The following is a 13,860-nucleotide window of genomic DNA, read 5'->3' on the forward strand; positions in this document are numbered from 1 at the left end:
ACAAACACACACACACACACACACGGCGCGCGCGCGCATACGTACTCTTTATTGGCGGGAAAAGCCAAAAAAGTAATAGTTTGAAGGGGAAGAATAACAGAGACATTAGCGAGCCACCATCCGGGTTTCTCTCAGTCGTGAGGAAGCATCGACGCATGTATACGAAAAAAAATTGCGCGATATCGCGGATGGCAAAGCCGCGACAACGAGCGCAACGAGCACCTAGTGCCAACAAAAAGAAAAAAGAAAAAAGAAAAAAGAAAAAGAAAAAATAAAGAATAAAAAATAAAAAAGAAAAAGAAAAAGAAAACGGTTTGACCAGTATGCCGCACGACTGAAGTATCGTGCATTTCAAAATGAAGAAGGGTAAAGCTCGAATCTCCCGGAAATTTGGAAGGTGAGCGCGATTTATGCCTTTGATTGCTAAATGTTTGATAGACATACGCTTGGCACGCGCGCTACGACCTACCGATCGTCACGTCGGCGTCGGTTCTTGCATCAGAGGGAGGAACTCGGCCATCTTCCGACAAAAAAGAAATATCTAACAGTTAACTCGGCTATCTTCCGAATGAAACAAAAAAATATCTAACAGCTAAGACATAGGAGTGCTCTACACCGTTATCATTATTGGTGCTGGTTCTCGTCGTTCTCCTCCTGCGATATGATGCTCGACCTGTTGGACCGCACGTCGAGATCCATGGCGAAGGGTTTCGTCGAGTTGCCGAGGAGCGCCTGCGTGCTCTGACCGTCGTCGATGCTCAGGCTGCATTCTAGTGAACTGTCACTGAAAGTACAGAAACAGATTTCTACTCATCACTAGCGCCTTTGCGAATCGCTCCCGGTGGCGTACGTGGTTGGCGCGCGCGACAATTGGCACCCGGGCGCGTTTACCTGACGATACTGGCGCGGTCGACGGAGCTGCCGGTCGGCGCCGTACAGTTCTCGCCGTTGCACGGCCGCTCACCGTTGCTACTGCACGAGGAGGTCCTGGTGCTGGCCGCGGCGGAGGTGCTGGTGGCAGTGACGGTGGCGGTTGTAGTAGTTGTGGTTACGGTGGCGGCTACCACCACCATCTCCCTCATGGACGCTCGTCTGGACTCCTCATGGCACTCACACTTGCACTCCTCCGGTTGCACGTAACTATAGTTGCCGGCGCCCTTTACGACCTCGTCCTCCGGCCGTGGTATCGTCTGTATCCTCTTTGGTGCCTTCCGCTTCTCCGGTATCTCCTCAAAGTTGATCCAATTGCTCGGTCGTGCCGCGTGTGCTCTCGGTGGCAGTGGAGGTGGACTAGGTGATTTGCCTTGGGTGGTCTTACGACCTCCGTCCGGCGGCACCTTGCCCGCAAACTCGGTGAACGTATTCGCCGCGTGCCGCCGCGGGCTCTTGAGCTTGAAGCTGTCCTCCCGCGGCAAAGAGATTTTCATTCTCTCCACGCGCCGCTCGTCCAGCGACGTCTGCATCACAAACTCGTCCAGCAGAGTAGGATTTATCGGCGTCGTCGAGCGCGGTCTCTCGATCGGTATCGTCCTACGGCGACGATTATATAATAATTGCGTAAACGCGCGTTGGAGTCGCGTTAATTTTTAACTGTGTGCTTACTCGAACGAATGTGCAAACGTGTAAAAGAGCGCAGCTGTGCGCAGCTCTTTTACACGTTTTAATTATTTATGTACGAGCCTTGTATTTGCTGCTTCTTAATGAGAAGCTGCGATTGATTCTTTAGCGATATGGTATCTATCTCGTCACTGAAAGAATTACCTTACTTCCTGAAGTCGTTGTTTAACAGGCAGGATTGGTACAGCAACGCTCTTCTCCAACGGCAAGGTAGTCGGCACATACGGAAGATCCTCCTCGAAACTTTCCTCGTAGAAGAGACCCTTCCTCTCATCGGGCAGCTCCTCTGCCATCTTCTCAACCTTGTTTCGGATAAATTCAATCTCCGAATCTCTCTCTGATTCCGAGCTGTTGTGATCTAGATCGGATATCATACTGGAGGTCTTTACGAGACTGTCCTGTTGCGACTTGCCTATCTTGTCGTTGAGCTGATCGGACTTATTGCTTTCTGCGAGTAATGGGGCTTCTCTCGAAATCGCTTTCTTTTGTTGCGTCGCATCATCGTCCTCTCGGATTTTCTCGGATGATTCGAGATGCTGTGGCTGCTGTAGCTGCTGCTGTTGCTGCTGATGCTGATGCTGATGCTGCTGCTGATGCTGCTGCTGCTGCTGCTGCTGCTGCTGCTGCTGCTGCTGCTGCTGCTGCTGCTGCTGCTGCTGCTGCTGCTGCTGCTGCTGCTGCTGCTGCTGACTCTCTCTGCTTTTTCTTTTTGGCTTCGCTATGTCCGGTCTCTTGCCAGCGAAATCTTTCGATGTGCCGCTCGATACCCGCAATTCCGCAGATTTAATCGCCGTTGGGCTCGACGATTTCGCCGGGGTCGATGGCTTCGCTACTGTTGTACCGGCTTTCGCCGGTAGCGTTTCAACCATCTTGTTAGTCTGAACACTGATTTTGGAGTCTCTCGACGAACTCCTGGACAGCTGGGAATCCTTGGACACGCTCTGCGGAAGCTGACCGTCTCTGAAAGAACTCTTGGATATGGCCGTGATCTCGATCTGTGCCTCGGTCCTGATCTTGGCGACTGGTGCTGGATGATGTTCGATCGATACCTCCGTGATTATACTTCCCGTGTGTGGCTCAGACTCGTATTCGTCCAGCAATTTGGTCGGCGTTTCCAACGGTATTGACACGCTCTCCGATGGCAAGGCCTCCTCATAGTTTCTGTCGTCCGCGTGCAAACTAATGAATATCGAATCATCGTGTCGACGCTCCTTTTCGGTATTAAATGTAAACTCCACGTGGCCGATGTTCTCCAAGGACGGGTGCTCGCCGCTAGGCGCATCAAGATCGCACGAAGCCGCGATCGCCTCGTCATAGCTCTTCTTTCTCTCGCGTTTTTTGAACAGGCTCAAAGTGGACGAGAACACACCCTTATTCTTGGAATCCTTCTTCAGATTCGAGCTCTTGTCGGCGGATACCCTCTCGCGCGATTTCGAACGACTTCTCAGACTTTCCGTGGTATCCCGCAACTTTGAGGTCAGACTCCGCCGTGGCTTCGTGCTGGGAGATGGTGATTCCGGGCTCAATACGCTGCCGTCGGTTCTCGCCTGTTTAATCGTGAGTAAGGAGTTACGGACGCGATCGTTCAAACTCGACGTGATCAAGCGATGTAGATAACGATGAACGGCGTTACCTTGAACAACGAAGCGAAGCTGCTTTTTCTGGATACGGACGATGGACTCGGTGTTCGCGAGCCTTCGAGGTCCCGTACCTTTTGATGTCTCGGTAACTTGGGGCTTCCAGTCACGCTGCTCGTCGTAGGCGTCGTCTGTACAATTTCCTTAAAGTTTTGAGCTTTCTTCCTTTTGTCGTTGAAATCGAGTGTCGCGGGTTTTTGTACTTCTTGTACTTGAGTCTTCGTTGGGTCTTGCTGCAATGTCGACGGTCCCTGCTCGCTAGATCTCTTGATAATGGGTACCTATTCCGAAACAGGGACGCCAACACTTTTTGTTTTGTTTTTGTTTTTGTTTTTTTTTTGTTTTTTTTTCATCAGACGCACTTGGCGGCGAATGCTACTTTATTCCTAAGGGCGGAGGACAGGCAAGGACAGAGAAAAACAATTTGGCGGACCAACCTCTATGTTGACTTTCTCCAGAAATCTTTTGGTAATCTCCACCTCCCGCTTGAAGATCTCTTTTCTCTCTTCGCGACCACGTCTCCTGGGCTTGTCCAGCGGATCCGGCTTCAGGTTGCCTCCCACCATTGACACCTTGATGCTCTCGGGGATCAGTGCTTTCGTGGTGTCAGCCTCTCGTTTCAAAAGTATCTTCTCGAGATCATCGGTCTCCGGTTTTGATGGTTCTATCAAATTATCGGCCAGCGTCGGCTTGCTACCGCAGAACGACGTTTCCAATAAACACTTGTGCGGACTCGGCGATCTGAAGGACACATAAATTCGTGTTTGTGAGCGAGACTCTTTGTTCTTCGGTAAATTATGCGTTCTAGGTCTAAGTAGTTTTTCCCGCTAAAAAAACCCGAGTCGAATCTACATATCCAGAGTCAGACAGAGAAACGCAGTGCGAGTAGATGAATCATCGCTTTTTTTCTCAAGTGAAGATTTTCATCTTGAAAATTTCTCCGCATCAAAATTGCGCGCGCGCGCGTGGACGCAAGTACGTGCATACATATATTTATTCTCGTTCGTTAATACCGAGAGTTCAAAGGGAATCATCAGGGAATCAAACTTCAACAGTATCAATGAACAACAATACTTTATTTCCCAATCAATCTGCAGATATGATTTGAGTGGCGTAACAAGAGTCTTAATTCGACATAACTTTTAATCGCAAGGCAATCGAAGAAGATGGTTAAAGGATGAAAGATCTCAGAGATGGGCAGCAGCTTTGGCCGAAGCAGCTCCGGCAAAGACTCGGCAATTCGATTCGGAATCTCTCGGAGAACGAGATGTTGCTAATGGCGATTACTACATGTACATGTATGTATATGTCTTGTTTCCTTTTCTAACATTCCGCGTATACCTGGAGGAAGTCGCCGACACGACTGAGAGCTTCCCGGATACACCGGAGCCTTGACTGCCAACCGACGACAACCTGGACGTTCTGCCGCTGATGTTGAGCAGGCATATCTCCGAACAGTTGCTGTCCTTGCGTTCGCGATCCTGCTGCTGCTGCTGCTTGCCGCTGTAATCCGATTGTGATCCATCATCCTTGCGCTTACGCGCCAATTTTTTCGATTCCCGCTTGAGATCCTGCTCGTGAACGGGATCCTGCAGGTCCAACTCTTCCGTGGAGGACCTGAGATCTTGGGCGTCTTCTTTGTAACCCAGAGTGAGCTTGCAGCCGGACGGAGGATCCGCACCTACAAATTGGCAGAAATTTTCCATTTGTGTCGCTTTCCCATGGCTGTCGTATTCTGCCCTAAAACCTTACACGAACAGCTTCTATGTTCCTGAATTTGTTTTGTGTTATAAGTTTACGTTCAAATCGCCTCCTCATGCACTATTGTGTTGTATAATCGGTTTCTTTAATGTTGGATCAAATCTGCACTCTATGTGTGCATGTGTGTGTGTGTGTGTGTTGTCGAATTATTCGCGAACGAATCTTTTGTCCGTGTTTATGGTGTTTCTTTATGGTTAGTGCTCAACGACGGTACTAATATCACAGAGCAACGATTAAAGGCAACGGTTCCCAATTACATTAAATCCAACAATCTAACAATCACTTTCCCATCTCATAAGAGAACCGATTTAACGATTCTTCAGAAAATTGATGAAATCGATTTTAATGAGGAGTTTTCTTTTCTTGCAGAAAAAGGTCTAGTCTCGAAATCAAATTCTGGGCTTAAACGTGTTAATTTGCACGGCGTGTGTCGTGCGAGACTTGCTGGATAATCAAGATATGTAATCAACACGGACCATTTAGAGCCGTCTAGTTGAATCGATCAGAACCTTGACCCGAGAAATTCTTTTCCGGAAGTTATTCGAAATATGTACAATCAGTTGGTTGAGCACGCGAAGCGAGTCTCTTCTTACTACCTACTGAACCATCTCCGATTTAATTACGCAAATTCGCCCCGGCCACTACGGTGTATTCAATTACGTTCACAATTAATACATGTCATGTTCACGTTAAATTTGGCGATTAACAATAAAATCCTGCCTCGACGATATTACGGGAATACCAAACACGATCTAGAACAAAATTAATAACGTCCTTTTATTATTACGCTCTCGTTATCTGCTCTTGTTATCGAAAAGCGAACTGTGACATTAGTTAATTGCACATGTCTTACCACCTATAAATTACACATCACCATCTGCGTATGTTGAAAATGTATTTGCTTATTTTGTATTTGTATTAACGCGCGACATTTGACAAAAAAAGTACTGATCCGTCCTTTAATTCGATACATATCACGTCGTCGACATATCGTAACGTATATTACATAAGTACATTACGTAAGTACATATATCAATTAGTTTATCATCGATATTAAAACATCGATATTAAAACACATATTAAACATGCAATTCGTACTCTGGAAAATTTGACGGTACGTCGATAGACACATGAGCGAAAATATTCATTTCCGTGAGAAAATGTGTGTGTACACACACACACACACACGCACACACACACACGCACGCACGCACGCACGTACGCACGCACGCACGCACGCACGCACGTACGCACGCACGCACGCACGCACGCACGCACGCACGCACGCACGCACGCACGCACGCACGCACACACACACACACACACACACACACACACACACCACACACACACATACGCGCGCGCGCGCGCGCACCAGAAGAGATAATTTACTAAATGATATTACCTGCGAGGAGCTCACGCTCGGGCGACGAGTCCCTGGAATTACTATCCTCATGGTGCGACGAGCTGCTCGCCCGGCTAATGTCAATTCGCGGCGTGCTAGGCGTCTTAAGGGAACTGCCAGGCGTAGCAGGTGTAGTGACTTCGACGATGCCCGGCATTCGCCCTATTGTTGATTCTCCCTGTATTCAAATTCATTTGTTGTAAATTGTCACAGTGACGGGGTTGGTTGGTTGGTTGGTTGGTTGGTTGGTTGGTTGTTGTTGGTTAGTTGGTTGGTTGGTTGGTTTTTGGTTGGTTGGTTGTTGGTTGGTTGGTTGGTTGGTTGGTTGGTTGGTTGGTTGGTTGGTTGGTTGGTTGGTTGGTTGGTTGGTTGGTTTTGGTTGGTTGGTTGGTTGGTTGGTTGGTTGGTTGGTTGGTTGGTTGGTTGGTTGGTTGGTTGGTTGGTTGGTTGGTTGGTTGGTTGGTTGGTTGGTTGGGGTTGGTTGGTTGGTTGGTTGGTTGGTTGGTTGGTTGGTTGGTTGGTTGGTTGGTTGATTGGTTGGTGGACTCAGGTCGTGGGCTGGCCTCTCACAGTGATACGGAACTCACAGATGATACGTTAATGGATTGATCGACAACATCCCATCCCGGAGTCACACAGGGACCGATGAAAATTGTACACACGATTGTAGGCGCGAGTAAAAGAGAGAGAAAGAGAGAGAAAGAGAAAGAAAGAGAAAGGGAGAGAACAAAAAAAAGAAACAATATAAACCGGTTACGGATTTTCAAAGGTAACTCAAGGAGAACTCGGAGTAGGACTCACGTTTTCCACCTCGTCGGACAGGTCTTCGAAGGATGCTATCGGCGCTGGTCCAAGCTTCCTCTGATGGACGCTCGGCAGTCCTGACGCCATTTTCGAGTGCTCAGATCACGATGATGCTGGAAAAACGTGAAAAGTCGAGATGGCGAGTCTCTTTGAATTTGTGCTGACCAGATTTACGCGTGAAACTCGGAGTTTTGAAAAGCGCCGTTGCCAGTAGCGGCGTGGAAATGAAGCACGTGTTGCGCAAGATCATCGGATCGGTTATTACTCTCGCATGTCGTTGTTACACGACGGTTCTCGCGTTATGTAATAACGCCAACAGGTGTATCGCACGACGCCTCGTGCCGAGATTTCTCGCTTGATAAACCTTAAGAAATTGCTCATAACGCTGTCTACAGCAAACAATAAAGTTATTTTTATATACCGTGACACTTTTTTTACTTTACAAATAGAGATACATCATGTGTATGTTGAGATTTCAATCGTCACTACTCGATTAATTAATGTATAAGCCTTGTAGTGAAAACTCATAAAGCATTAATCTCACTCACTCTCATGGTAGGTTAACTGAGTGGAGAAATAATGTTCACGATAACTGTTGAGCATAGAGATTATTCTACAACGATATAGGGTTATGAAAATCACGCAACACTATGCTGGAAAGAATCGCCTGTACATACATGCAAACTGGTTGTTGCTTGCAAGCGATTGTACCGCTGGTAGTGCTCGAACGTTCAAGCGAAGGACGCGTTCATTAGAATACCGTTCGCGCGCGGAGGACCTGCTTGCGGGTGAGGACTTATATACCCGGCGATTTTGCCGGTTTAAAAGCCGACTCGCGAAACAATGCTGTGTGACTGTGCGAAATAATACAACGAAAGATTAGGGAGAGGTAGTTATTATGAACTGCGATGATTTAATTGTTAGTCGCGTTAATTGCTCAAGTAACTGATTATCGGCAACTGACGGAGATTTAATACGGATCGGTACCTTTTATCGTAACGCTTTCGATATAGCGAATGTGTGACGGCGGGTGATATATTAGCATTTCGACTGAAACGAATAGATTCAAAAGACTAGGGATGCAAAATCATCCATATTTATAAGCGGAAGCGAGGTTTTCGTCTGCAATTTATCCGGCTATCTCTTCTGCGCCTCACAAGAATGGATGCGTGGAAAAGTAAGCTAAAAAAAGGATCGCCTTCTCCGCTCAGGTATGCAATTACTTTTAAATATCGTCTTCTTGAAACGTGATAGCGAGTCTCGAGAAGAGACGCGCCGACGAGGGAGCCTCTCAGATTAAACTATAAAATGATGTGACGACACAAAACTCGCCGTCGGATAACAATAACTTTCTTCTCACCTCGAGACCGTGCGACGTTTGGACGTTAACGTGACTTTCTCTCACTCATTTTTGTCGGGGACCGTCGCGTCGGTCGGTTTGTTTGTTTCGTTTAATGAGCTGTGCTAGTTGTGCCGGTGATTACAAAAATAGCTCGCGATAGCCACACACACAGATATATAAGAATTACGTTAATTACTTATCCGGTCTTATGTCGTCGTATAGGGAAAAATTGCGCACAAGAAGTTGATTTCTTAGTGTTACACTGCGCAGAGCGACTGTATAAAATGTATTTTGTTAAATCAGCAGCGGAAAGAACACATGTTTCGCGTGTATAAAAGTCCATAAGATTTGGCTACTTTGGCCGGCCGTAATGCGCATTCCAACCCTCGCGGTCAAGCTAAACACACTTTTCTTTGCTTACGTGAACCGCTCGAACCTCACGTGTCTGACGGCGTGTTGAGAACGTGCGAATCTTTTCAATCTGAATAGCGATTTCTTAATCTATTCAAGTTTATGTATTTCAGTCGAGAAAGAGGTGCGAGGATACCGAGGATAGTTTGAGACAAACGTCGTTCCGAAAGTTCTCGATTTACCGTATAACTCGACAATAAGTGGATCTGAGTTCGTCGATTATCGCAATTGATTTCAAGTACAAAGCAGCCTTTTGTGCTTGCGAGAGTTTAACATTATTTGCGACAACAACACAAACGACGAGAATTATTGAGATCGTCATCGTTCTAAAACATTGGATATTGGGCGTGAAAAATTGTTCAGACGAGAAAACAAGGGAGACACAGCTCGATAATCGATCTGTGAGAGACAAACAAAATCGCGATCTCACATTGTCAAAATCGTGACTGCTTGAACATAACGTAACTATTTATTTGAATGCAAATGTATATTCGTGTAATACTAGCTTAAAAATAGCTTTTGTAACCACCGGCAGAAAGAGAAAAGAAAGATGCGATTTCCAGCAAGCTCCGCAGATCGTGAGGTTACTCTCCTTTGAATCGATTGTAGCCGATCAGCCGGCCGAAAAATGCTCGTTGCCGACAAACAGCTTCGTTGCGTTGAAGAGATCGATCGTGGCGAGACTTGCCGGATCGTCGTCGTCGTTGTTGTCGTTGTCGTTGTCGCTTTCGCCGTCGTCGTTATCGTCGTCGATATATCCGTGTGCACATGTGTGCATGGCACGTTGCGGACTGGCTATCCCTAAGTCAAACCGAGCGCGAAATTGCACCAACGAAGTGGACTGAGACGGGGTCTGCGCTCCGTATTAGTACGCGTAAATGATGGTAATTGTCATTGCTTGGCCTTTTGCCCAATCAAAGTTCCGATGTCTGCGTGATTCAAAGAGGGCACGTTATTAGATAAAACTGCACAATATTATAGTGCAATGTGATGATAACAGCAACAATAACAATAACAACAACAACAACAACAATGACAACAACGACAACAACAATGATGATGATGATGATAAATGTAAAAGAGTCGCTAGTGACAGGTGTAATTTTATTCTACAGCCAATATTTCCACGGTAACTCTGTTATTCAGTAGAAATTATAAACGGAGAGACTACACGTTCCCTTTTTTGTTCACCCGAAGCGAGTTTGGAAGCGTTCGTGATTCAAAGCGAATGCGATAACATTGAGCTACTACGAAATTGCATTAATAATCGAACGGGTTGTTAATGCTAATTAGTTGAACGAATGTACAACATTATCACGAGGAACTGTTCCGACGAGGTTTCGCAGCAATGTCTCGAAACAGTTGTTCAGGTTCAAAAGACGGATAACTACCTTTTTCCACGAATTTAACGGAATAATGTGAAAATATTTCTCTCTCTCTCTCTCTCTCTCTCTCTCTCTCTCTCTCTCTCTCTCTCTCTCTCTCCCTCCCTCTCTCTCTCTCTTTCTCTCTCTCTCGCGCGCGCGCGATAGATTATGACATCAAACTTTCGCCAAGGAAATATTGAATTCACCGAATCTGCGCTTATAAGCGCGATCGGGTATGATCGGGTTTGGGACACCTGTTTACACTGTCAAGTTGTTTTACCTGATGCATCTGGTAGCAGTACAGGTCGCACGTTGCTCAGTTGCTAGCAAGGTTCTTCTATTTATAGCACATCGCCTGCGTAGCGCAAATGCGAGCCTACGCGCTTGCTCCCGCGATTTTCTTGACTCTGCCAAGGAGAGCTATGCATCCGGTAAGTTTTTAAGCAAAAAGGAGTAAGAAATTGCTTCAAGTCGCCTGGATACATTGCAGTCGCTGCATTTCCCAGTGTAAAAATCACTTTCTAAAGTACATCACGGATTATCGTGTAGAAGCGCTATCGAGCTCATGGTTATCCTTTTCCTGCGGAGGAAAAAAAGATATCGATAAAATTTCGTTGAAACTTTTACCACCGTGATAATCGGCCAAAGCATTTCGTCGCTCGATTAAGCATTCTATAATTAGTCGCATTATTTGGATACAGAGATACTTGTTCAGAGAGAGAGAGAGAGAGAGAGAGAGAGAGAGAGAGAGAGAGAGAGAGAGAGAGAGAGAGAAGAGAGAGAGAGAGAGAGAGAGAGAAGAGAGAGAGAGAGAAGAGAGAGAGAGAGAAGAGAGAGAGAGAGAGAGAGAAGAGAGAGAGAGAGAGAGAGAGAGAGAGAGGAAGGGGGAGAAGGAGAGAGAGAGAGGGGGGGAGAAAGAGAATTATCCTGAAAAATCAAAAGAAAAAATATATATATCCGTGAGCGTGACTTTGCCGAGTCGCAAAGTTTGTTCTTTTCGCATTCTTTGCGCGGGGAATCAAAGTGATTATTTCGATCTCAATTTCTAAGTAAATATATCCATACATACACATACGTGTTTTATGTTACACGGGATTATCCTTGTATCACAACGATGATTGATTATGAAAAGACGAAGTAATAGGATGTCAGAAGTTCATCGATACCTCGCAAATAGATGAGGGGAAATATGGGACACGATGACGACGACGACGACAACGACGACGAGTCGTGTAATCCCGTAGAAGACGTTTCCTCCTTCGTCGATGGAGTCTCAACGATCCGTTTTCATTTTACTAACCCCATACGCGGTGTTTCACGCATGATAACACTGTCTCAAGTATATCTCACATATAGCGTCTGTAATTCCAACTAATTATTTCTTTCTATATAAATTCGTGTTGCAAAGAATTATAAGAAAATGAGGTAGAATTGTATACAGCTAAACGGGATCATACGTGCTAATCATATGGGGCATAAATAATTCCCTCTCGTTCGAAATTAGCTGTTCGCGCGGTTCGACCGTGAGAGTCGACTGTTATCGGCGACAAGAGTGGTGAGCCATTCGCTTCGGTGAAGCGATCGAAACCGGCATATCATCGATGATGTCAGATCTCGATGCCACGGACACGAGAGGACGATCGTCAAGTATCTTAAATAAGTGGTTAAACGAAAGGATCTTTATAAAATACTGTATAGACGCGAGAGCATACATACGTATATGTATACGCGCGCGCGCACGCACACGTACGCACACACGACACACACCACACACACACACATATCCATTGGTTCTGTGGAATCACTCGCCCTGTTCTTATTAGTTTACGGTGTTAAACGCAATGACAGAACGTGACTATCAAGTAAGATCGTTTCTTGCGTGCGTGCGACATTGGAAACCCGACTCACCGAGATTCACGCCGGTCCCTCACGCGAGCGTTGACTCATTCGAGATCCATCCCTTGCTCCTCGAGAAGGCTCATCAGCTACGTGGTTTCAAGGTGCCGTTTCGCTGTTATCACCATTCACCATTCACTAACACCAACACCATCACAACATCACCAACACACACCTCTTGCTCCCGCCGCACCTTCCTCGTAGACTTTTCGCTGTACATGTCAACGCGCACGCACCATCGTCGAGCCGTCGACATCGCCACCGTGTCTCTTCTCACTTACCCTCTACGTGCGATACTCCGCTCCGCTCCGCGCCGCGCCGCGCCGCGCCGCGCCGTGGAGAATCGCGCTCCGTTCCCGTTTCCGTTCTGTTTCCGGAGGCTCGAAGCGGCGAGGTCGCGGCGAAAAGCAGGACAATCATTCCCGCCGCCCGACCACCCCGCTCCACCGACACCTCCGACACATCTCACCCCCGACGCCCTACTTTTCCCTTCAGCGAGAGCGCGCTCATCTTCTCTCGTACGAACGCACGCATATATATGCAACTCTCGATTAAATGGAAATGACACGGTACTTACCCCAGTCTCGTGTCCTCCATTGTCAACTATCGTACGAACGATCGATCCCCTTCTCCAGCTATTTCATTGCTCTGCGTATACTTTGCTCTTCGACTCTCGTCGACGACTCGTGTGTCGACACAGAGCCCTGATTCTTCCTTCTCACCTTCTCCTCTCTCTCTCTCTCTCTCTCTCTCTCTCTCTCTCTCTTTCTCTCTCTCCTCCCTCTCTCTCTCTCTCTCTCTCTCTTTCTCTCTCTCTTTCGATCCCGCACCCTTCGTCGCGTTCACGCATTTACGACCTGGGCCCAACAGCTCTCCTCTGACGTGACATTCCCGCCGCATCCCCACGTCTTACATTTTGACAATCTATGCCAGCTGCATTCTGCAACAGACGCGATCCATGGTGGCCTTTTCGCAGCGGCACATCGTGACCATTCGCGTCGTGTTCCACTTGTGCTCGCGTAACGTCGCGCACGCTCGTCGTAAACCTCAGGGGTGTGCTTACCCTTACGATTGCCGGTGAACGACGAAAGGTGATTTGGTTGGGGGAAAAATGCGCGGTATTCCGCCGCGAATAAATTTCCATGTTGTTCAATCTCGTATCTGCATGCTTCATTCAGTCTAAAAGAATCATTTACATTGTATACATACACGATTATGAAAAGCCTCTTATCAAGATGATAATAGAAATAATTGGAATAAACGAAGAACAATGTATAATCTCTTTGTTATCTTCGAACGAATTCTATGATTTGCATCGATTTTCGCCGATTGATACAATTGATTTTTATCTCGCGTACATACATCTGAACATCACATACTCGGGAGGTTAATTGAGAAAAGAAATGCAATAACAAAAAGAAAAGGAACACGATTTTCTTTCTCATCTTACTCACCGTCTCTTGACACTCGATCTTGTTACACGATCAGATTGGGGGATTCTTTTAATGATACGTCGAATAATCATTCATCACTTGATTAATTCACAGAGCACATGTTGAATCGACACACCACTATATCCTCAAATATAGAAATGCCCCCTGAACGGCCAACGGTTTTGAA

General features: G+C 46.6%; 1 protein-coding gene across 12 annotated transcripts; it reads right to left on the reverse strand.

The window, feature by feature from the left end:
• On the reverse strand, positions 1–13,812 carry LOC105187850 (DNA ligase 1). 12 transcript variants are annotated; one of them, XM_025303927.1, is made up of 12 exons: positions 12,253–12,811; positions 11,802–11,995; positions 11,511–11,715; positions 10,625–10,924; positions 7,222–7,337; positions 6,421–6,598; positions 4,596–4,935; positions 3,692–3,995; positions 3,251–3,535; positions 1,762–3,164; positions 892–1,530; positions 4–784 (listed from the first exon to the last, which is right to left on the reverse strand). In XM_025303927.1, the coding sequence occupies exons 5-12, from the start codon at positions 7,309–7,311 to the stop codon at positions 625–627; spliced, it is 3,399 nt and encodes a 1,132-aa protein (XP_025159712.1). In that variant the 5' UTR covers positions 7,312–7,337; positions 10,625–10,924; positions 11,511–11,715; positions 11,802–11,995; positions 12,253–12,811; the 3' UTR covers positions 4–624. The 12 variants fall into 12 exon arrangements, with proteins under 12 accessions (XP_025159721.1, XP_025159712.1, XP_025159710.1 ...); XM_025303925.1 differs by having other exon boundaries at positions 11,420–11,715; XM_025303928.1 differs by lacking the exons at positions 11,802–11,995; positions 12,253–12,811 and adding an exon at positions 12,818–12,881 and having other exon boundaries at positions 11,420–11,715.
• Positions 13,813–13,860: the final 48 nt, after the last annotated feature.

Source organism: Harpegnathos saltator, unplaced genomic scaffold, assembly GCF_003227715.2.
Source record: "Harpegnathos saltator strain DR-91 unplaced genomic scaffold, Hsal_v8.6 scaffold58, whole genome shotgun sequence".
Taxonomy (NCBI): Eukaryota; Metazoa; Arthropoda; class Insecta; order Hymenoptera; family Formicidae; genus Harpegnathos; species Harpegnathos saltator.

Excerpts from the sequence above, each read along its gene's own strand:
- LOC105187850 (XM_025303924.1), bottom strand. The coding sequence starts at position 7,311 with ATGGCGTCAGGACTGCCGAGCGTCCATCAGAGGAAGCTTGGACCAGCG. Across the intron at positions 6,599-7,221 it reads TGTCCGACGAGGTGGAAAAC|GGAGAATCAACAATAGGGCG; the intron begins GTGAGTCCTACT and ends ATTTGAATACAG. Across the intron at positions 4,936-6,420 it reads CGAGCGTGAGCTCCTCGCAG|GTGCGGATCCTCCGTCCGGC; the intron begins GTAATATCATTT and ends GCCAATTTGTAG.